Below are 23664 nucleotides of genomic sequence, written 5' to 3'. Positions count from 1 at the left end.
TTCTTTGCAATTCAGTGTCAACAACAACTGTCATCTGTTAAATTGATAGTGTTTTCTAATGAATAAATGATTAGACACAATTCTGGTTCTCTCGTATTTAAGAACTTAAAAAGGCAGAGTAGCATTTCTTTTGCTGTCCAGTATATAACCTCAATGTAATTTACTTACATATGTTTCATTACCAAACATTGTGGCATTCTTGGTGTTAGAGATTAAACTTACCTCAAGCTCTCCAATTACCAGACTGGTCCATTTTGCGCAAAGGGTATATGCCTGTTGTTTTAATTAATCCCTTATTTGCTGTGTGAGTAGTGAGAGTAGGACTAATGGGACATGACCGGCTGTTTGTCAGTGTAGATAGTTTGTGAGGGTCCATCACTTTGTTGATTGCATTTGATCAAGTTAGGAATGGTGATTAAAGTCTTCACTCATCACACCAAAGACCTGGGTTTGATTCTTCGTATAGGTACAACATGTGAATCCTATTTCTGGTGTCTCCAGTCAGGATATTGCTGGAATATAACTAAACTCTCTCACTCTTTCACCCAGACTCAATTGGTTTGGCTTTGGTGATGTGAGACAATTGATAAAATACCTCTAATGATTATGGCAAGATAACTTGGTTATGTGTAGTTCCACCTGCATGACTAAGATGTCACTTACATGCCTGTCATGTCTCCTTGCGTTTGTTCTACAGGTACTTGCCTCCAGAATGTTTTGTTGTGGGAAAAACACCTCCAAAGATTTCTTCCAAAGTTGATGTGTGGTCGGTGGGTGTGATATTCTACCAGTGTCTCTATGGTAAAAAGGTAGGTTGACTCCTCTTGGTACTGTGGATATAAGTGCAGTTAAAAACACTGATTCATACACTAATGTTAACAAGTTTGACTTTGACTGAATTTGTTGGAAGTGCTCTTTTCTGCAGCAGAACTGTGAAACCTTTCAATATTTCTTCACGAAACTTGGCACATAAATTGGTCTGGTGGTGTACAGGTGCCCGTTTTGTAGTATTGGAATTCTGAATGAAATATTTTCAATACTCTCCTTCGAGTTTGGTAAAACATTATCATAACCAGTAGACATATTCATGAAGAGTAATTTTCCATTGCGGGGGATATTGATGACTTTGTCTTCTTGTTTATGATTAGACCTGTAAAGGTCCGGGGTAGAATAGGCCTTCAGCAACCCATGCTTGCTGTAAAAGGCGACTATGCTTGTTGTAAGAGGCGACTAATGGGACTGGGTGTTCAGGCTCACTGACTTGGTTAACACATGTCATTGGGTCGCAGTTGCGCAGTTCGATGCTCATGCTGTTGATCACTGGATTGTCTGGTCCAGACTCAATTATTTACAGACTGTTGCCATATAGCTGAAATATTGCTGAGTGCAGCGTAAAACTAAACTCACTCGCTGTTTCTGATTGCATTTATGTGTCTATGGTTGGTTACTTTACTAAATAACTTATGCGGTTTTTAACCCTTTATAATGCAATGCTGAAAAATGCCATTTTGTTACTGTGCTGTCTGTGTAAACAAAACTTTAAATATAACTAAACACTCTCTTGTTCTAGCTGTGAAATTCATTTGAAACTATTCAGATTTTGTTCAAATATTTCCATGGGAATTTTCAGCCATTTGGCCACAACTTGTCTCAGGCCGCCATCTTGGAGGAGAATACAATTCTCAAAGCTACAGAGGTTGACTTCCCTCCTAAACCCCCCGTCTCGTCAGAAGCTAAGGTATGTCACCCCCTGTATCCCCTGATTTGATCAGAGCAAAGATATTTCCTTGCAGATACAGTTACTCAAGGAGAAGGGTTATCACCCTGTTAAAACCCAAGTCTTGGCAAAACTGAAGATAAGAACCTTTTAGTACCTGGGTATCATGAGAAATGAAGATATGAACATTTGAATACCCCATTCTCGATAATGTCTGTTCCAATAAATCTTCACTATACCCTGGATGCTTCTACGGCTTGGGCCGATAATTGTATTACCTCCCTACTCTGAGAAGTTGAGTGTACCAATCACAACTCACTTTCGTGTGTTAAATCATATCGCTGATTAAACTTGGCAACTCAAACGATGAAGAGGTACTTGGAAAGGGATAAAAAGAGTTCTTTCATGTATTGTTTTAAAGTTTTGAAACTGTTAATTTGTCAGTATGATTTCCCCCCAAATCTGAGTAGCACTGTGAACAAACCTTGGCAAGCCTGGTTGTAACGATGACTTAGCTGATTGGCAACTGTAAGAATGCGGGGCCAGCAAAGGGAGGTAATAAAATTATTAGGCCAAGCATTGAGATGCATTCAGGTTATAGTGGAGATGTATATCAGAATTTATACCCAGGAGGATATCACGGATGTGAATACCCCAATATCACTAGAAGCAAATATGCAAACCTTTGGAAACCCCAGCATCATCAGAAACAAATATTGCGAACCTTTGAAAACCCCAGTATCATGAAAAACAAACATACAAGCCTTTGAAAACCCCAGCATCATGAAAAACAAATACGCGAACCTGTGGAAACCCCAGCATCATGAAAACAAAGAAACAAACCTTTGAAAACCCCAAGACCAATTTTCTCATAAGTGAAAATGTCAGCACTCCCAAACCCCAGACTTCTCAAAAGCTGTTCTAATGTCTGACTCTCCCCTGTTGCAGGCATTTATCCGGCGCTGTCTTCAGTATAAGAAGGACTTCCGGCCCGATGTGCTGATGCTTGCTCAGGACGACTATCTGAAACCCCCTCAACTCAAATCCAAGTGAGTGAGTGGCCTCTGTCTCCTTCTTAAACTTCATAACTGACACAACAACGTATTGATGGTAAAAGCGTTGATAATTGATATATATTCATTGATGTTGAAAAATAAGGCATCTCATAAGGTTAAAACGTTCACCAAAAACGTAACCAATGAAATGACTTGTGTAATAGTGAATGTTTGTTGTGAATGTTGGCTGGCAAGACAAGTGGCATCTGTAATGGCTTATGTGAGACAGTGACTAGCTGATTGTTGATGTTCTAGTGTTTGTCTGTGAGACTGAGATGGGCCACGGTTGCATCATGATGGTGAATGTCTGTGAGACTGAGATTGGCCAAGGTTGCATCATGATGGTGAATGTCTGTGAGACTGAGATTGGCCAAGGTTGCATCTTAATGGTGAATGTCTGTGAGACTGAGATTGGCCAAGGTTGCATCATGATGGTGAATGTCTGTGAGACTGAGATTGGCCAAGGTTGCATCATGATGGTGAATGTCTGTGAGACAGACTGCCCAATAAAAGACCTGGTTCCATGAATTGGTGATACTAAGGCTTCTGTTTCAGACATCTGGACAACAGTGTGAGCCAGGCACCTGGGAGCAGTAACTCTACACAGGGACCGACCATCAACCTGAATCAATCTCCGTCATTCTCCTTCGGGGATAAATACTCATAGCTCAACGTGAGGGACCTTCCTGGGAAAAGGCCAAACAAATGTCTGAAGCATTTGCTACAGACCAACTTCATCTGGGTCAAACTCGTCATAGCATTCAATCTCCCATTTTTGCGGAGATAACCACATATGCAAGCTCACTGCATTGGAAGCCTGTTGCCATGGTTGTTGTCTTGGTTTCCACGGCAACCAATTCCAAGACTTTACTTTCAAGAAAATAATGAATCATCCTGCCTCGTCATATTTCGAAACAATTCTGCTGTGAAACACCCAGTGATAAGACATCTGAGCAGCATTCAGGAATGCATGTGATTCGGCCCTCATGCAGGTGCAAAACGCTGTCATTCAGATCCAAGGTGTTACCATGGAGATCCAAACAGATGTCGTGAGGCCCAACAGTGTCGTCGTTGATATTCAAGTTGTCATCAAGAATACTGAATGGTAGTCATGGAGATCGAAGAGGTCGAAATAGTCATCATTAACCCCAAGGTGTATTGGTAATCCAAATTGTCATTATGCCCAAAGGGTTCCTCTGGAGAGTCAAGGAGTCACCATGGAGAAGCAAAATATTCAGCTTGAGGCCTGTCTTTCTGTAGGAGCAGGACAGTGTGGTGTGAGTGACTTGTCTCGGCAGTCTATCACATGATCTAGTGACATGCCAGCATTCTTGGAATCTTTGTGTCTGGATCCGCATGGTGTCTTGTGACATAAATCTTAACCATGAGGAGTCAGATTTACACTGTGTCATGTGACCATCTCCACTTTTACCAACGTGATCGGATACCTAAAGTGCCATACATCATGACCTGGTCGACAAGAAAATTTCAGGACACTCAAGTGTCATGTCATGTGTCCATGTGTTATTTCACTGGACCATGAGTCATATGCGTCCAGACAAATGAGTTGTCGGTAGTTGGCGGACACCAGGTGTTCCAGAGATAAATAACGAGCAGCATATGTCATGATAGAGCCTTCTTCGTCAACTGTTTGTGAGAGTCAGCAGTGGCCAGACACCGGGTGTTCTAATGATAAATAACAAGCAGCATATGTCATGATAGAGCCTTCTTCGTCACCTGTTTGTGAGAGTCAGCGGTGGCCAGACACCGGGTGTTCTAATGATAAATAACAAGCAGCATACGACGAGGCAGAGCCTTCTTCATCACCTGTTTGTGAGAGAGTCAACGGTGGCCAGACACCAGGTGTTCTACGTCATGTGATATGTGCGACTGTGGAAAATGCTTTCAGTAGTGGATTATGGGCGAGTGTGATGATTCGACAAGCAGTGCTGAGAACCAAGTGTATTTAACGTGATATGTATATATTCAACACTGTCCCGACTCATGTAGATAAACTGTGACATTTACATCCTGTGTCAAGTGGTTCACCCAAAAACTACTTTAAGTGCACATTTCCGTGGGTAATAAACCAAATTGTCAAGGTATCTGTCACATGCTTCACTGTTACTGGTCAGCTTCATCCATGTCTGCAGCAACCATCAAAACAGCTAATTGAAATAGAAGCTTTAAAATACTGGTAAATGATTGTGCCAATCCATTAATGGAGAGTTTTCAGTAAGATTCTTTATCTAGACCGTAGCTGTGTGATTCAAGTGTTTGCTGAACATTATGTAGGTCTAGATTCGTTTCCCCGAATGGGTTGATAAATGAAGCCCATTTTTGGTGTCCACTGCCATGATATTACTTACATGTGGCTAAACCATAGAGAATTAATGGACGAAGTGCTGTGGTGCTGTGGACAAATGGAAGCTCTGATAGGTTTCCTTGTGAAATTCATTTGTCTGAATCAGAGGTTAGTAAAATTCCTGGCTTTGAAAACCGTTAATGTCTTTTGATTGATGGTTCTTGTCTGTTAATGTATAGTTCTGATACAATGAATCTGTATATATCTCAGCAAAGATAGCCATCATGAAACTATTATTTCCATAAAGCAGATAATATATCGGTAGCCACAAATCTGATGACAGTGTTAATTATCTTTTGGTAAAGTAAACTTGGGGACTGTTCAGAACTAGAGCGTCTAGAGACAGGATCACATTAGGACATAGGACATAAGGAGAATGGTTCTGTATTTCAAGCCTAGGTCCAGACAGCAAATAAATGCCAAATAACTGAATTTTCCCTGGTTCCTGAATTTGCAAGACTTGTGTTCAAGAAATTATTAGGCTGCATTAAAAAAAATTCATGTTCTTGGGCACATTTTTTGCAAAGTGACAAGGGCAGTAGAGCTTTTAAAAAAATTATTGATAGCAAAAAAAGTGACGAGAGGAGAACACATTTTATTGTTTTTTCTTTCAGAAATACAGCTGGGGATGTTTGGCATGTGTTAATGAGATGTTGATTCAGTCACACTCATTCTAGCAGACACTCAGTCTTACTGAGGGCATAATGGATGATTAGGACGCAGCGAAGTCAAAATTATTACTATTAGTTTTGTTTTAGTGGTAATCAAGTAATTTTATGTGCCCAAATAAAAGTGGCACGCAATGCCTGAGAAACATTTCACTTCTATTGTTTAGCCTTAGTTAGTTTCAGGGTAACAACTATCATAAAATATGAAAATGGAACGTATTTGTGATGCTTTGTGCTCATACTTGAGTCGTGATGTGTTATTTGAGTCAAGACTTAACACTGATTGTATTTTTTTCCCCACATTGTCCGTTCATGCATCACAATGATCATTGATCAATCATTCCAACATTCAGGTGCTGTTTCAGGTGCTTTTTCAAGCAGCCAATTCTCACCTTGTTTGACTGATTAAAAAATCTAATTCACATCCTGGAAAACTTGGCATGTATGAAATGCAGACTCTCCTCTTTAAAAAAAGTAAATCTTGATATTAATATACATAAAGTTTAAGGTGACAGTGCTACAAATTTGAATTTGATGTTGAAAACTAGAGATGTGGATGAAGCAAGTGCTAGTGGGTAGTGCAGCGAGTGATGTGATATCTTCGACTACCCTCTGTCTCGCTGGTCCTCAGTAGAGTAAAGTCTGTGTGTCATCTTTATTCCATATGCTTGTGAATGTATAATAACTGCAATAACGGGTTTGGGTGGAGAAAATGTGTCTTGAAAAGACAACAGTTTGATTTTTACAGAAATTATGACATAACATGCAATTGGTTGTTTACACTTCTAAACAGTCCTGAGAGCAATCAAGCCATACCAAAGATATATCGTCTCTTGTGTTCCTCGAGTCTCCTACGTCAGCTATGTTACATGTTGCAGGATGTGGTTTTATGTGAAGCTTTTGTTCTGGTCAAACCAGTCTCATTAAATTATTCATTTCTTTACCTCTTCAATTTGAGAAGCGATGGCTTAGCTTAATGGTTAAGGTGCTGCTGAAGACAAGCTTCAGTTCCCTCATTGATAAAATGCATGAATTACTTGAATGTTGCTAAACGCATAAGAAACCATAAAAAACTCTTTTCAGTTTGTTTTGCAAATGAAAAAAACACATGACAAAAAGATTGTTTCACTGGTACTTCATGTTAATTGTAAATGTACTGTTTCTGATATTTCTGTCTTAATATTTTGGTGCCGACTTTTTATCAACATTTGACCTATATTTGGAACCAGCTGTGGCGGAAGTTATTGAAGTAGATACAACAGATATTCAGGTGTGAAGGCTTCACTGACTCATGCAAGGAACATGCTGTTTGGTCAGTCACCTCACACAATTGACTCCTCAGGTGTCTTCACGCAGAGAGGTACTGCATTGAAGTAAAGACCTGATTTTAATGAGATTGGTGGACATTCAGGTAAAGCAAAGAAGACAGGTGTAATGCTGTAAAACCTGGCTGTGACTTTATTCTGTAGTTGTGGCAGCTGAAAATGGCTGACTCAGCATTAAGAGTTCCTTTTGTCGTTGTTATTGCAGGAGTTTCTTGTCCATGTGTCCAGGAGTCCATTGGTACTTTATTTCTTGTTTCTGTCACCAGTAAACTCTTGATCTTTCCTAACACTATCCATCCCCCCCCCCCATCTGCCAGCATACCTTATTCCAGTCCAACAAGGGCCTCAACGTACGCTTAGGGTACCAATACACCAGATTTTGACAAGTTTTAGTGTCAAATTAATGAGAACTTCCATATTCTGAAAACTCATCTTGTTATGATGATTTGTAGTGCAGTGATAATGTACTGGAGAGCACAAAGATTATTAATTTAATTTCAGTCCGTTGAGTTGTGTAAATGTGCATTGACTGTAGGAAGTAAGATATGGATACAATATTTCCTCTGACCACTATGCAGAATTGCATCTCTTACAATATTTGATTGTGGGTTAGTTCACTCGTTTTTGTTTATTTGTCAGTACATAGCCTTGCTCTTGATACCTGCCTCACTCTAGACTTTCTCCCTCTTTAAGCTGACATGTTGTGGAAAAGGTGGAATGCTGTTCCAAGAGGTCACTCACTCACTCACTCACTCTCTTCACCCACATGTGAAGTCCATTTCAGGTGTCCCCTGCTGTGATATCTCTGGAATATTGCTAAAGGCATAAAGACACTCATGCATAAAAACAGACCCCAACTCCTGAAATTCTACAAACCTGCAGAATTTCTTTATCACACACTCTGTGGCAACACCACACCACTGTATCTCACCTGGTCTATGGCCCCACCCACTTCTGGACTTACCTCATGGAGAATGCATGACAATCATTGTATTTATTTATCATCCGAATTACGATCGGTTATCTCCCCTTCGGAAGGCATATTTTTTACAAGCATCTCAAGATAAGCTTTCAAGCACACCTCTCCTGGCAACATGTTTCATGACTGTACCAGATTTCAAGAAAGTGTTCTACCATGCCTTTGTACCACTATTCAGTGGGAATTCAGGAGTAGGACATTCATTTTGAGTTCAGTATGACGCAAATGAAATGAATTCAGGTGCAGTATTCCCCACATAGGGCATGTTACCGAACATGCATTAAATTTAGTATGAACAGAGTTACCTCCCTTGAAACCCGTTTACGTTTCTAAAAGATGGAATGATGAACCTATTAGCAAGAGAGATAACCCTGTGAAAAGGCTAGTTTCATGAAAAGATCTTTGGATCACATTGGCAGTTACTGGTTTAACTGGGGATATTTTAACACACTTGTTAAAATCTGTGTATGAAGACACGAAATGTTTTGAGAAATACTTGAAGGTGACTTCTTGAAACACAGAAAAGAACTGTTGCATTGTTGGAAGAAGGAAACTGTGCCTGGGGAGATTGAGGTTAAAGGACTGAGACATCTTTATATTGCCTAAAGACAAGGTGGTTGCCTGCAATTGGGATTGTGTCATTTAAGAGGAATAAATTCTTGTGACATTGTGAAATAAACTTGTACAGAACGTGTACATTGTGAATACTTGACTGAAGGAACGTTTCTTGGAACTATTTTTCAAGTGTGGCGAAGACTGTCGATGGGAGTACTACCAGTGCATGTGATGTTGGAGTGCCTGAAGTCTGGAAACAAATGTGTGCATCGTCAACTAATAGACATGAATTGTTACTTGAGTACTGCCCTGTTGTAGTTTCTACATGAAGCAAATCATCATTGATGTGTGATTAGGTGAGGCTGTCACGTTGTTCAGAGTTCTGTCCCTTTGAGGTGTGTGGTCCATTCTGTCCGAGAAAATCTGTTTTAGAATCTGTGAAAGTGTGCTAGGAGAGAATAGTCTGGTATCTCCAAAATTTAATGTGTTTTTAAGAATTATTTAGTGCCAGTTTATGACAGTCTTTTACAAAACTATTTTCAAACCTGTAGCGACATCACATTCTTAATCATTCACTGATTCACGTGTTTACATCTGGATCGTGATCTGTAACAAGACCGACCTGTATTTAATGCTAAGCTATGGTATGCAAGAATGAATGAGGTTGTTCGTTGCCATGGATATGTGTAATGTGTGTGAGATTTAGGCGCAAATTGTGCCTGGGTTATTGGTGTGCATGCATGAATGTATGTGCGATTGACGGGTCAATGAGAATTATGGACATTTTAAAATTCGTTGATAGAATCTGAATGAAGGCTCGTCTTCGCAGTTTTCTTTGATTTGATTTTTTTTAACTGTTGGCGAAGCAGAGAGACTGTTTGCTTGCTGACCAAGGAGTCGGCTGATCAGTGGTTGTTTTTAAATGGAATAAATCATGTATAAAGTGTTGACTCCACATTACTTTTTATTCATAGCCGTCTTCAAACAACCAGATTGTCATTGCGTCCTAGCTGAGGTCATGACCCTCCTCAGTTGGCAGCTCCTATTTTTTGAGGGATGTCATCCTTTTTTTGAAAAAAGAAATCGGCAGATCGGAAATGTGAATGTTTTACCTTAAAAGAGGCCACACATTCGTTTAAGCCCTGACTTGGTTTGTGGATTTCGGTCTTCCTTTGGGGATGCTGAAAATGACTGGTGGAGAGATGCAGTCCCATGCATGGAACTGTTACGGGTATCTTCTCATTCTTCACTAAATCTGTACAATCGTCCAACAAAATCCCTATACTCTTGTCAAAACCACCGTGCATGAGTCATGTAAAGATGCCAACCCACATAATCGTATTCGTTACGAACAAAACAACGCGAAATACGCAACTACAATAAAAGAAGTTTTAAACACATACATTTCCTTACACTATCAGATAACATCCGTGCAATACACAATTTTCACAGATTTCATTCAATTTCAGGCTATATGTGGATATTTGCGAGTGATTTAGATCAGAACAATGTGTGAAACAGGTTTTTAGAATGTCTGTATATTTTCTATATGCACATTCTTTGGAAAATTAATACTGATCTTGACCAAATAGTACTAATTTTTGCAGCAGTATTGGCATAAATACTAACTGGGCTAAATTAGGGTTGGCATCTCTGGTCATTGTGCAAATCCAAACAGCAACGGCACTCTTCAATTGTTGGTTGTTTATCACAGCACTCAGCAATGGTTGAAAACACTGACGCCTGAATTTAGTTGCAAGACATTTTGTTGCAAGAGACAATGAATATGTTATACGCTATGTCCTATGATGACACAAGGTCAGACAAAATCAACGTGCCTGAACAACCGATATATTTAGTCGTTTCTAATGTCAAGGCCAGTCTGCAAAGTATCAGTCAGTAACATTTATATGAAGCATATAATATCAGAATTGACAGTTCACAGAATCAGACATTTACGGCATGTTTCATTAAACACGGGGCCATTTTGACTTCCTCCGTGGGACAATTTGACCAAAATTCCATTTTGTAGCTGAGGCAATTCGACTGGTATCAGTCTAAAGAGGACCAATTCTGTCCCGGAAGCCCCGTCTCTTATGTCCAGCTTTTAGGCCGAGGACCAACTCGATGCTAGAAATCCCACCCCGAAATGACCCCACTCATGTCTCCAGCTCTTATGCTGAGGACGAACTTTATCCCAGAAGCCCCACTCGGAAGTGTCGCCTTATGTCTAGCTGTCATGTCGAGGACCAACTCTATCCCAGAAACCCCACCCCGACGTGACGCCATACATGTCTCCAGCTGTTATGCCGACCAAGTCTATCCCGGAAGCCCAACCCGGAAGTGGCGTCTCTCCTGTCCAGCTCTTATGCTAAGGAACAATAATTCTGTCCTCAGCCTCATCCGGAAATCTGTGGAGCAAACTGTAGAGACGATAATACCCAGGAGCGGGGTCAGAAGCTGTTCACAATTCGCCCGACATAGAGGAATCTAAATCGCTTTGAATAACAAACTAGATCTATCAGGAACAATCGAAATCCACTGCTTGAAATGCTTGCAACTTAAAAAAAATTGGAAGAAAGTCGGTACAACTAACGTCACATACATGAATATTTGCATTATTCACTGTGCGCCAACGAGAAGTCGAAGACATACATATTTTCAGGCTTTCCTAACACGCAGAAAATAACTATTGAACACTATTCAAATTGTAATATATAAATGGAAGCAAATTTAAGCAAAAAGATAATGCACCCGAATTATATTTACTGATGATGGAAATACCCCAATGCCGTACCTGTTTCAGGCGATGGAGTAACCAAGTGCATGGGTAGAGCGTTCGCTCGTCACGCTGAATACCCGGGTTCGATTTCCCACATGGGTTCAACTTCATTTTCACCCGAGTCATATATTAAATGTTCATGTTTATATCTTCTATGTAAGAACTTGACAAAAAGCCAGAGATGAGTGTCTTTTGGCTGTTCGGTATAGTATGACTTGAACTACATGTATTTTATTTCAAAGTCATATTACACACGATTACGCGTGGACAGGTTTAATATCAAAGGTCCCCACGTATACAAAATAATGAAAATTGTACTGTATGTACGAATTCGATTTACAGAGTAGAGTCGCTTTGATGTGCCTTAATTAAATGATAGAAGGTTCGGATGTCGTTACGTCCCGTGTTATTTGTAAGCCACATGGCCGTACTCGTGAGTCGGTAGGGTAGGCCAGTGGTTTAGGTGTTCACCCAAGATAGTTTCACCACACAGGTACAATGTGTGAAGCGCACTGCTGGTACCCTTCACGTCATACTGCTGGGGTACATGTGAAAGCTGCGTAAAACCGAAATGACTCACTTCGATTGAGCGTGGTGGGCTATAACTCCACAAGCCTTTATTTCACTAACCTCCTGCTCATTTTGCGTAAACCAAATTCATTAATTATTCAATTTGCGAATTCATTGTGCATTTCATTCTCTCACTGCAAATAGTAGTAAAAGCCTAGAGAAAGCAATGTGCATATTATATCATAGTTCTGGCCACTTGCTGTGTGTGTATGTGGTCATATCGCAACAGCTCCCACATAAATAAGGTGGCAACACGAATGAAGTGAAAGAAAGGGTGCTGAGAGACACCCTTGTCTCTACGAGCTTCAGGTTAGATCTACTTGATTGATTTCAGTATCGATCATGTATCGTGAGATCCGTCGCTGTAAACACACAGGTGATGAATAGTTTTCTGTAGCAGCGAATAGAAATAAAATCCGGATTTCCCCATGCGCTGGTGTTTAAGAAAAGAATGGTTTAAAAGCAAAGGATTTTTATAAGAAACAGAACGCAGATGAGTTTTCACGGGCCGTTTTCACTGTGAGTGTTAGAGTTGCGTCCCCTTAACGACTCTCAGGCGTCACGAACTAAGAAAATATAGTTCCTGTTATTACCGGAAGTTACAAATACGACGTCTGAGATCTGTAAATCATTTGCTTCAAGGTGTATTCCACAATAGTTGAAATAAGACCAACTTGATTAATTGATCTCTTTGCAAAGTCATACGACTAATCACTAGCATTATGTAATGTCAGAGTATACCACTCATCAACAGAGGAGATATACCTGACATGTTTTATTGTGATAAGGGAGTACTGCACGAAGACATGGACCCCTACGAATAAACAAGAAGAGACTAAACAAGTACATTGTTACTGTGCCCCAGGTCTGGTCTTATTGACATGATGGACGAACTACAGAAACTAGAGTATCTGTCTTTGGTGTCCAAAGTATGTACTGAATTGGAAAACCATCTTGGGATAAATGATAAGGATTTGGGTAAGTACTGTTTTCGATTAATCCTTTAATATAAGGAGTGCATATTTGTCAGCTCGTTCGTCGTTTAGTATATCATTATTACACTAATCCTGTATGCTTGTTGTGATTCATCACAGACACTATGCAAATTATTCAATACTTTCAGCATATCAACAAGTATACTGTATGTTTATTATGATGGGATTACTGTCAACTTTAACATGTTCAGCATTCAAATATCTCAGTAACCTTTACCATGGTAAATTTAGCAGGAATACTTTCAGATTAACAATGGGCTGTTGTGTTTTGGATGAAAATTATGTATGTAGAGCTACAGTCGTGTATGTAGAGCTACAGTCATCCCTCACCATATAATGGGCTTTGGGGTCCAAGGGCAACACATCCACAGTATTGTTGTTGTGTAATAAATGACTACAATTAGCATGATTAGAAAACTTTTGTTGGTAATTTCTAGAGAACAAGCATTACTATGAACCCTGAATTCCATACACATTGATAATTTCTTTTGAGATATTTAAGACGTCAGGATATTTTCTCAATTTTAGTGTGTTGGTAATAACTAAATTGACAATGACCTTGTTTATATATTTTTCAGCTGAATATGTGATTGATCTAGCAGAGAAAAATGACACATTTGAAAAATTCAAGAAAGCCTTGGATGAACGAGATGCACAGTTCTCTGTGAGTTGGAAGCTTTTTATAGTCAGTACTTTATAGGCTTTAATGCACTATTGTCTTTCCTTACAGATAGATGCACTAGTGCACATGTTTGTTTGAAAAATTGTCTTATAATGTTTTGCAAAGCCTCCTGCCTCAGCTAGATACTAAAGCAATTTTTAGAGGTGGTCCGTTGTATGTTTTGCATTTGTTCAGTAGCAAATTTCAGTCAAACAGGTTTTTGTTATGTTATGTTATTGTCATACTACCAGGTTTTGTATTTTTGTAAAGATAGCTTTGAACTCACATGATATTATAACACCAAATGAACTGGCTGAAGAAGAGGCTTCAGTGTTTTGTTGTTATGTTGTTATTGTACTTTTAATACCTGTAATGAAAAAAATGAGGACTTTTTAAAAATCCCTGCTTTGAATTGAAGTGGTAAATGGTATTTGTCCTACAAGCGCACTCTGTTGTAATCCTAGTTAAATACCTGACAGCATTTAAGAATTTGTGTCACATTTTCTAAAGAAACGTTTTCTGTTCACCTCCTAACATGGTGGATTGACTCCTTTGTTTTAGAAGTTACTGAATTGATTTGAGCATTCACTGATGACCCAATTCCTGGAACAAGTGGTAGCAACAGGCTTTGTTCGTTGATTCGAAACTCCTATACTAGGCACATCAACCATGGCTGAGAATATTGTGTATGCAAGTCAGCATTGGTTGAAAGCTGCTGCTTTAAAAATTCTTGAGCAATGTAGGTGGATACTTTGGTGAAATATTTGGGATAATTTGTGTTTCCGCATAAATCATGGTTGCTGTTTTTCACAATACCACAATCTTCGTCTTTAAAATGTCCTGTGATCAGGTAGATGCAAGACTCTAGCACCTCATTGCATTCATGTTTCCATTATCAGAATGTGGTGTAGTGGGTAGGGTGGAAGGTAGGGATTCAGTTCCATCTGTGTCATGTTCAACAATATGAAAATGACGTGGGTACTGTACCTCATGCTCAACTTACGGCTTATGACAGCCAGATTCTCAAATTCACTTGAACAATAGCAGCGTATGAAACTCCTAAAGATTCCAGGAAGTCCAAAGGGCTGATGACTGAAAAAGTTTGCTAGACCTGTGAACATGAAACCAGCCCTGTATTAAAAACTTAGGTAAGGTGTTAAAATACCCTTATCAAAGAATTACTTATTGTGAGGTAAACTTAAACATATGTGAAAGCATATTTTACAAAGCATAGCTTCGTGATCACTGTTGATTCATTTAGTGTCACTGTTATGTGAATGAGACAAACAGGCAAAGTCAGAATGGTCAGTATCTTTGACAATAATGGTCTCTACATGTTCTTCATGCAGTTAGTGCAAGGGATTTGTAACTGGCCTTGTGAAACGTAAACGTGCAACAGCAAATTTAATAAAAACTACTTGGTCGCTGAGAACATTCTTCAGACCAGTCATGTTTGTTGTTAGATAAAAGGGTAGGCTGATCTGTGGTAGTTACGGTTTGATTGATCATGAACTATACATACAGACGTCGTCAAGCTACCACAATTTTAGGCTATTTTCAAAATATCACCCGTAGTGTGAGACATGGTAAAATATATACCCATGGAAAATGGATTGGCCCACGGGGCCGGCTGTAAAATAAAGTTGTAAGCCCGCCAGGTAACTAGCAAGCAGCAGGCTGCCGGGCAGACGCTGTTTCATACACTGACAATAGTCGGGTTAGAATTTAGACAGGTATGTGCAGATGCTCATCATACTTCAGGATAATAAATCATTATTACTTCACTTGTAAAAATAAACGATGAATTCCATATAGACGATAAACTACATTGCTTGTCAAACCTAAATTAAAGGTGTGGAGGTAAATTTTGGTAAGGGCTGGCAAGTTTTACATCTAACCAGCCCTGTGGTCTGGCCGAAGTTTCATACTCTGATTATGGTGGCTCTTTGGGGAAGTCAGTAGACGTCATTCAGATATTATGAATGTGGTCACCATGGTTACAGGGCTAGATATTATGCTGTCTGTACCAAAACGTTTGGAGTCTATTTATTGTGACTTATGTTTTATGAGCGTTTTCGCCTTTGTGGTATTTTTTTATAGACTGTTTTAGTTGAACTGTTGACTGTTTTCAGGACTCCCTCATTGCTAATCTTCTACGCCTCATCAAGAAGATGAAGCCCAAGGTGAAGGAGACTGAGATTGGGGATGAGAAGGAGAACATGTCTGATGAGACAGACATGAGGAAAGCTCTGTATCCTGGTCTGGCTATGCCCAATAATCCAGATGTCAGGGTAGGTTCAAAGTTATGACTATGAACATGATGTTTTGTTTATGAGTTAGTGAGTGAGTGAGTGAGTGAGTGAGTGAGTGAGTGAGGTTTATGCCTCACTCAGCAATGTGTCGGCGATCTGTAAATAATCGAGTCATGACCAGACAATGCAGTGATCAACAACATGAACATCGATATGCGCAATTGGGAACCAATGACATGTGTCAACCTAGTCAGCGAGCCTGACCATCTGATCCCGTTAGTCGCTTCTTACAACAAGCATAGTCTCCTTTTATGGCAAGCATAGGTTGCTGAAGGCCTACTCTACCATGGGACCTTCACGGGTCCCGATCCTGTTTTGAAACTCTTACGACAAGCCTTTTATGGCAAGCATGGGTTGCTGAAGACCTATTCTACACCGGACCTTCACGGGTCTTTGATTAATGTATTCTCTGACATAAAAAATACCCAAATGAGAATGCATTTAAAGTGATTGCCTGATATGTTATTGCTACTTCTTTTAACCACTGAGCAAAACAAATTTCTGACAACCAGTTTTGGGAGGTTCTCAGTTCCTCTGAGCATGGTCGCGCTTGGTTCATATTTGTGTTCAGGAAAATAATAAGTTTTGTCAGTTTTTGACATTCATGTTTGACTGAGGAACTGTTGATGTTTATGCTCTATTTTGAACACAGTGTGTATTTATGAATGTTGATATACTTTGATGAGCACCGGATAAGATTAGTTCAGCTTGCTGGATTGTCTTGGCAAGCATATCAGTATGCAAGGCATCCCCATGGCTAAACATAAACAAGATTAGAAATATATTGCCATTTTGATTTGAGATTGACATTCCACATCATGGTTTTTGAAACATGTACACAAAAATTCAGACCTGTGAAGGTCACGGTTAGAGTATTGGCCTCAGTAACCCATGCTTGTCGTAAGAGAGATTAACAGGCTCAAGTGGTCAGACTCGCTAACTTTATTGACACATGTCATCATATCCCAGTTGTGCAGATCAATGTTCATGCTGTTGATCACTGGATTGTCTGGTCTGGACTTGATTATTTACAGATGACTGCCACATTGCTGTAATATTGCTGAATGTGGTGTAAAATTTAGATCACTCACAATAATTCAAACAGAATATTTTTCACAAGATTAAAAATGTCAGAATCTCTGAACAGCCTGTGAACTATCACTTTGTTGAGTAATCTTCATTTCTGTAAACTGACTCCATGGTGTAATGGTTAGAGCATCTGCTTGGAGAGAGTAAGGTCATACGTGTTGATGCCTGCCTGGCACTTGGCATGAATGGGTACAAGGACTGGTCGTCTCACACTTAGCATAATGTGTCTGTGTGGGGTATTCATGCTTAACTGCGACATGGTATTTCAGTAAGCTAATGTTGGCTTGTACAAGCAGCCACACATGCACACACACATGCAGGTTGTCATATGAGTAAAATATTCTTAATTAGCATCTTGAACCCCATTTCAGCCCACCTCACATTTATTTCTGTAATGTTTTCAGGCACCTAATCGCCAGCACACAAGTTATGGTGGCTGAGCATGCTAGGCGGCTGACTTTGTGTCCTGGCGAATAGGTGCCTGACTCTGAGAGTGCGAGTTCGAATCCCAAATGGGACTCAACCAAAAAGTACTAGAATTCTGACTTTACTAAGAAAGTGAAACCCCAAATATGACCATTTGACTATTTTCTAAATGGCATCGTGTAATCATGACTTAAAGGTCACATGCAATGTGAAACGCAACTTTGCAGATTCTGATACCTTTTGGTGTGCACTTACCAAAACAAATTATTAAAAATGCCAGTTAAACCTATAAAGTTGAAAAAATTGCGATGAAAAGAAAAGCCAACAAAATTGGAGTTCAAACAATTCACTAAATTTCCCCCAGCGAGGGGGGAAAAAGTGGTTTCAACAGCTGTGCTGTGCTGGCACATAACGCATGCTTAGTGAATAGGTTCATGGACTTTGAAACAGTATGCAGGCCCAGAGTATGAGGTCGTGAGCAGTGGTGTAATCTTGGTTGTGTACACAAACAAGTAAATAATCTACTTGTTACATAAAAAAACAAACTTGTTGACTGTGGAAAGCAATCTCTGTCACAGGGAAAACTCAATATCTGGTTTATTGACACCTATATGTCTGTCTGCCTGTCTGCAATACACACCTTCAATCGTTGACCATGTGCAATTTGAAATTAACACCTATCAGGCTATACGTCATAAACAAAATAAATTGATTTATGACTCGCGCTCCCAAGTCCTGTCTCTGCCACATTATGAAATTCGGCAGGTGTGATACTTGTACACATGACATGTTTTTATGTCTGTGTGTTGCAAACAAACTACATCCATTTTTCACTGATGACTGGATCTGACAGAAACTGGTGCAAACTCTTGTCAGTTTCAAGAACTTTGACGAATGACAGTTTCCAGCCACGCAGTAGTTCGCCATCTCTTCTGAGATGATTTTTGATTGGATCAGAGAACATGTATTTACAAAACCCAACATCTCTATAGACACTCTTTATGGATAACAACTTCTTCTAGTGTATATGATTTTGTTTGACAACAGTATATGAATCCATACTGAAACAATGCTTCAAGTACAATTAAAGAAGTTGTTATCCATAAAGAATCTTACTTTCTTGTGACGTGCCATACTTCTAAAATGCCCATCAAGGAGATCATCTTTCTGAACACACTATGAGCCCTCAGCGTATCAGCAAATGAACCAGCCGTTGAGTGCACTTCTGTGCACACCCACCCACTATGACTGAGTTCTGTCTCCCTAGGGGTTCGTTTTGAGGGAAGTAAGTCCAAGTACAAAATATTGCACTTATGAATCGCGATTGTATGCTTATAATGTTGTTATTTGTATTTTTACAAACAGCAATGTATATTATATGTCATGAATAAGTGATAATTGTGTTTTAATAATGTTTGATTTTTCGGTTGCATGTGACCTTTAACAGCAGCTACTTTCTTATCATCCTCAGGATTAGCTAATTCATGGTAACAAACTTCACATGACCTGCTGTTCAGCTAAACTGTTACAGTTTATGCTTTCAGAAAATGCTGGATGCTGAGGAGAGCATGAAGAAGATAGAAGTGAAGACTGAGGTGGGTATGGAGGAAAATGGCAAAGGCTGGGGCAAAGGGGGAGATCAGAAGGTGGCGTCACAGATGATGGACGAGCTAGAGGCACTACTTGGGGGCAAGCTTCCAGTCAAGGAGGAGACAAGGTACAGGACACTGCTACAACACTACTCAATGTGGTTAGGTTACAATCTGCTGTGTGTGTATATCTGAGAAGTGTTGCAGTTCACATGTTGCATCCGTTTTCAGGGCATTGGGGTAAGCATCTGGGAGACCAATGTTTTCCCTAGGCATCAAAAGGACAAGGTATGATAGAGGCCCTTACTGGCCCACAACATGTCATGATTATCAAAATTTTACAACACGATAATTTTAGCATAAAAGGAGCTAAATTAATTGTTGAAGTTACCTCCAATTGCATTTTTATGTTTTTAGTGTTGTTAGTTTTCCTCTTTGAAGACCTCAAAGTTTACATATTTTACACTATCTTCAAGAAACCTACATTTTCTGATTTTCAGAGTGATAGAAAAGTGTGAGCAAAAGCGTGACCCATCCCAATTTTTTCACCACATATGAAGCGAGTAAATTAGAATGTACACCTAAAAAATTGTGGTGGGTCACGCTTTTGCTCACATCAAAATCTTTAAAAAAGTACATTTTTTCGGTTTATGAAATTGCCCCATACAACATCTCAAAAAGTAATCATTGACATAAACTAAAATCTTTAAAAACAATCCATCACATTTACACATCTGTGCCATGATACATTATATTTTGAATGGTTTTGTTCTCTAAAATACACATATGAAACATCGTTATTAAAATTTTCAATATCATAAGGCAATCACAAGGCAGATTTATGAGAGGTAAACATTGGTGTTTGGTTGTTGGTCTCTGCTAGAAAAGTAAGAAGATGTCTGAAGATTTTCAAAATATGATCAAGCAGTACTGTAAAGGTGAAAATCTTTGTTATTGTGTAAGAATTTGATCATAGTTTTTCTATCATCTGTGTATCTAACACCTTTGAGTCACCTGTCACTGTCAAAATAACACTGCCATTCAACAGGATTGCCATGTATAAACATATGCATTTTCCAAGACCTTATGTACCTTGATGTTGCCAATGACATATTAGATTTCATTTAACCAAAATGACTACACTTAACTGTATGAAAAGGATGTTTTAGCTAGAATAAGAACATTGCATCAAGGTCTAGCAGGTGATGAACACAAGCAGACGTCAAGTCATACATAGTTGGAAAGTGTAATATATAAGCTTAAATTCACACTGGGAGGCAAAGGAATATGTAGCCTAATGATTGCAATAGTGGACTGTAGGTTTCTTTTGTTATCAGACATGCAGGTTCAAATCCATGTAACTTTTCTTTCTTTTTTTCAAAGTTTGTTTATCAAGCCTACAATGTTTAACTAAACTGTTTCACATCAAATCCAAATATTGTAATTTTTTTTCTAAAGTTTGGTAATCTATCTTACAACACTGGTGAAACAAGCTTTAATTAACATCATGTAAATCTTTTCTTAAGACACTGACCATTCACCTTTTCAAGTCGGTCTAGTTGCCTTTGTACCCAATATTTTAAATTCATATTTTATACATTTTGATCTACTTTAGGTTTATACACTTTTGAATACTGCAGTTCTTGAGAGTGAATCAGATACTGAGATTGATGACTGTGTGAATGAAGAGTAATAATGGATGTTTTATATCTTTAAAGTGGATAAGTTGTGAATAATTACTCTGTGAAGTCTTTTAATACTGACTTTAACATGTGCATGGTGTTAATATGAACCTGCACTGACAATGAAATTTCACCCGAAATGGGCCCCTTTGAGGTCAAGACCTGTGATTTTTAGTGCAACATGGTTGGCAATTGTAATAACATATGATGATTGAGATATTAACTGTATATTTGCTAAAACTGGTTGTAAATGCTGACCTGCACCACTTACTAGTTAGAGTGAGTGAGTGAGTGAGTGAGTGAGTTTAGTTTTACGCCGCACTCAGCAATATTCCAGCCATATGGCGGCGGTCTGTAAATAATCGAGTCTGCACCAGACAATCCAGTAATCAGCAACATGAGCATCGATCTGCGCAATTGGGAACCAATGATATGTGTCAACCAAGTCAGCGAGCCTGACCACCTGATCCCGTTAGTTGCCTCTTACGACAAGCTGAGTTGCCCTTTATGGCAAGCATGGGTTGCTGAAAGCCTATTCTACCCTGGGACCTTCACGGGTCTTACTAGTTAGAATGAAGCTGTGCCCAAAATGAAGCTTCACCCAAAACAGGCCCCTGTTGTGATTCTTAGTGCAACATGATCGTTATCATGCTTACGTGTTGTACAATGGACCCATGGATTACATTTACAAAGATTGCTGTGAATAATGACTGAGTTTTGGGGACACAATTGGCAAGTAATTGAATTAACAATGTTTTGCAACCCTAATTGGGCCCCTTGAAGTTAAAACATTATGACTGACATTGACATGTTTTTCAGCATGACTACCTGTCGTAAAACTGCTGTAACATGTATGTAAATAAAATAACAGTTGTAAATTAGCCATTATGGCACACTGATATTTCAGACTTCTTGTTATTTTTCATGGGAACTGATAAAACCCATTTTGGGCCCCTCTGCAGAAAAATTACACCTCAGAACATATAAAATATAGCATTTTTATGCAAAGCTAACTTGTCTCTAAACAAATAACATGTTTTCAGCCAATTCTGTTAGTAGGCCAAAAACCACCCCTATCATACGTCGTCCTTTAGGGTCATCATGACTCCCTGATGTCATGACAGAGAGTCATGGACATGCTTTGGGAGTCCGCTTCAGTTTGGAACTTTCATCAAGATATCAGTTGTTATTGTGTAATATAATGGCAATAACAAGGTGAGGCAAGTCAGGTTTTTAATCAGCACTGAGTAGTTAACTCGCAAACAATAAACTAATTAATTTTTAAACTTATCCTATCTCATGTTATGCATCTCTCTTCCTCTCTTTGGCCCAGTATGGAAACGTGCTGTCAGCTAAGTTGAATCAAATCTTCTTGGCCTCTGACCGCCCGACCTCTGCCTCCGCAATAGACACCTGTCAATCATCCTGTACGCGCAGATGATCATGTGATGTCCTCTACTTGTCATTCTCTTTCTTGTCGCACCACAGGCAGGACGTGTTGTTTTGAGAATTGATAGCGTGATTTAGTGATTGTTGATGGGTGTTTCTAAAGAGAAGAATACTTCTAAAAACGCAAGCGTTGTGGTGAATGTGACTGCAACTTTTCGTCAGAAGATCCGCACAATTTTTGTGTCGACTGTATTGGCTTGTGTGAGAGGTCATCTAGATGTAGTTTGTGTATGGGATTAGATGACGATGAATTTGATCTGTACTGGCAGGTGAATAAGAGGAGGACATCAGATAGAGATAGGTGCAGGGCAGAAGATGGTTCTTCAGCGCCTAAGAAGGTGAAAAAAAGACCGCCCTATGTTGGTGGCATGGCGTTCTGCATCTAGGTCGGCAGATTTTGGATGCTTATCTTAGTGAGGATCTCAGGCAGTTATTTCATCTGTCGACTTCGGGGAGTTTAAGGGACACTAGCGTAGTTTCGTCACCACAACGTGTGGTAGTGCTTTCTCAACCACCAGTCGTTTCCTGCCCGATATCGGTTGTTACGATTCTGGATCACTTGTTCATTCAGCAGATGGATCGGCATTCTTTTACCACTTCCAATGTGCTGCAATCGTCTACACAAGATCGTGACATCCCAGGGCGTTTGAGTTAGTCATACAAAGGGAATCGTTTGAGTGCATTATCCCATCCTCTGCATGGTAGCGATTCGATTCACGGGGAAGCGTTTCAACAACTTGATGTGGAGTTCACTCAACCTCTTAGAATCAGTGAGGCAATTCGCAGTGTGACAGTTTTCACCTTGCCTCCGCTGGGTGAATTGATAACCTGTTCTGGGGCATCATTTTTTCACCAGCATGGTTCAGGGCTTCCTTGCGTCTATCGTACTCCAGTGATTCCCCAGCCGATTCGTTCCACGTTCCAGTGCATCGGCGCGTTTCGATTCACCGATGGCAAGTAGTACCTTGTTTACGGGTGTGCCAAGTGGAATCACTGCTTCGATTCGACAGAGTGGTTTCAGTTCTGTGCCGATTCAGAGGGTAGTGACTTAACATGCTGGGTTGAGTGGAAGCAGTTTCGGGAGTGTGGGGTGCGGGAGTGCACGTCTTGTTTCTGAGTCAGTTCCACATGTGCTCAGCTGACCCCAAGAAGACAGCTAAGCAGTGACTCAAGGACATCAGAGCCAGACTGAGTTCTTCCGCCTCCAGTTGTACCCATCCAGTCTTTTAGAAGATCCATTCGTGATGTCCATTCTGTCCAACGGGTATCAGTTGATGATTGTGGGGAAACCTCCCTTGACTCAGTCACCGGTGCAAGGGTCTTACCCGACTCAACAGTTACAAGTGTTGCGAGTTACCATAGACACCTTACTGGAGAAGCGGGCGATGGAATACTTAGGGGCAATGCCTGTGGATCCAGGCTTTTATTCCCCTATTTTTCTGGTT

The 23664-nt window shown here is 39.8% G+C and overlaps 4 protein-coding genes across 12 annotated transcripts in view; 3 read left to right on the top strand and 1 right to left on the bottom strand.

Annotated features, from left to right (window-relative positions):
• Window positions 1-6007, top strand: part of LOC137255588 (serine/threonine-protein kinase tousled-like 2) — a 53280-nt gene extending 47273 nt beyond the window's left edge. For 6 of the 9 annotated variants that reach the window (XM_067793021.1, XM_067793014.1, XM_067793018.1 and 3 more), the window contains 4 exons: window positions 698-809; window positions 1631-1738; window positions 2666-2766; window positions 3328-3536. In XM_067793021.1, the coding sequence (XP_067649122.1) occupies window positions 698-809; window positions 1631-1738; window positions 2666-2766; window positions 3328-3439 (433 nt within the window). In that variant the 3' untranslated portion in view covers window positions 3440-3536. Of the gene's footprint in view, window positions 1-697; window positions 810-1630; window positions 1739-2665; window positions 2771-3327 lie in introns of all 9 variants that reach the window. The other 3 variants (XM_067793020.1, XM_067793022.1, XM_067793023.1) reach the window with 2 other exon arrangements.
• The window catches only part of LOC137255252 (large ribosomal subunit protein eL27), a 271307-nt gene that overhangs the window by 172893 nt on the left and 74750 nt on the right, over window positions 1-23664 (bottom strand). The gene's annotated exons all lie outside the window — the stretch shown is intronic.
• LOC137255657 (bcl-2-like protein 2) overlaps window positions 10378-23664 on the top strand; it is a 73942-nt gene continuing 60655 nt past the window's right edge. The window contains exon 1 of the mRNA XM_067793133.1: window positions 10378-10390. The gene's annotated coding sequence lies outside the window, so the exon portion shown is untranslated. The remainder of the gene's footprint in view (window positions 10391-23664) is intronic.
• Window positions 12585-23664, top strand: part of LOC137255604 (ATP-dependent RNA helicase DHX8-like) — a 30666-nt gene continuing 19586 nt past the window's right edge. The window contains exons 1-4 of the mRNA XM_067793043.1: window positions 12585-12994; window positions 13590-13675; window positions 15805-15963; window positions 19044-19216. Coding sequence (XP_067649144.1) covers window positions 12898-12994; window positions 13590-13675; window positions 15805-15963; window positions 19044-19216 — 515 coding nt within the window. The 5' untranslated portion in view covers window positions 12585-12897. The remainder of the gene's footprint in view (window positions 12995-13589; window positions 13676-15804; window positions 15964-19043; window positions 19217-23664) is intronic.

The sequence above is a fragment of the Haliotis asinina genome, chromosome 11 (genome assembly GCF_037392515.1).
Source record: "Haliotis asinina isolate JCU_RB_2024 chromosome 11, JCU_Hal_asi_v2, whole genome shotgun sequence".
NCBI classification, from domain to species: Eukaryota; Metazoa; Mollusca; class Gastropoda; order Lepetellida; family Haliotidae; genus Haliotis; species Haliotis asinina.
Note: the sequence above shows the minus strand (reverse complement) of the source record. Positions and strands in the feature narration are given on the sequence as shown.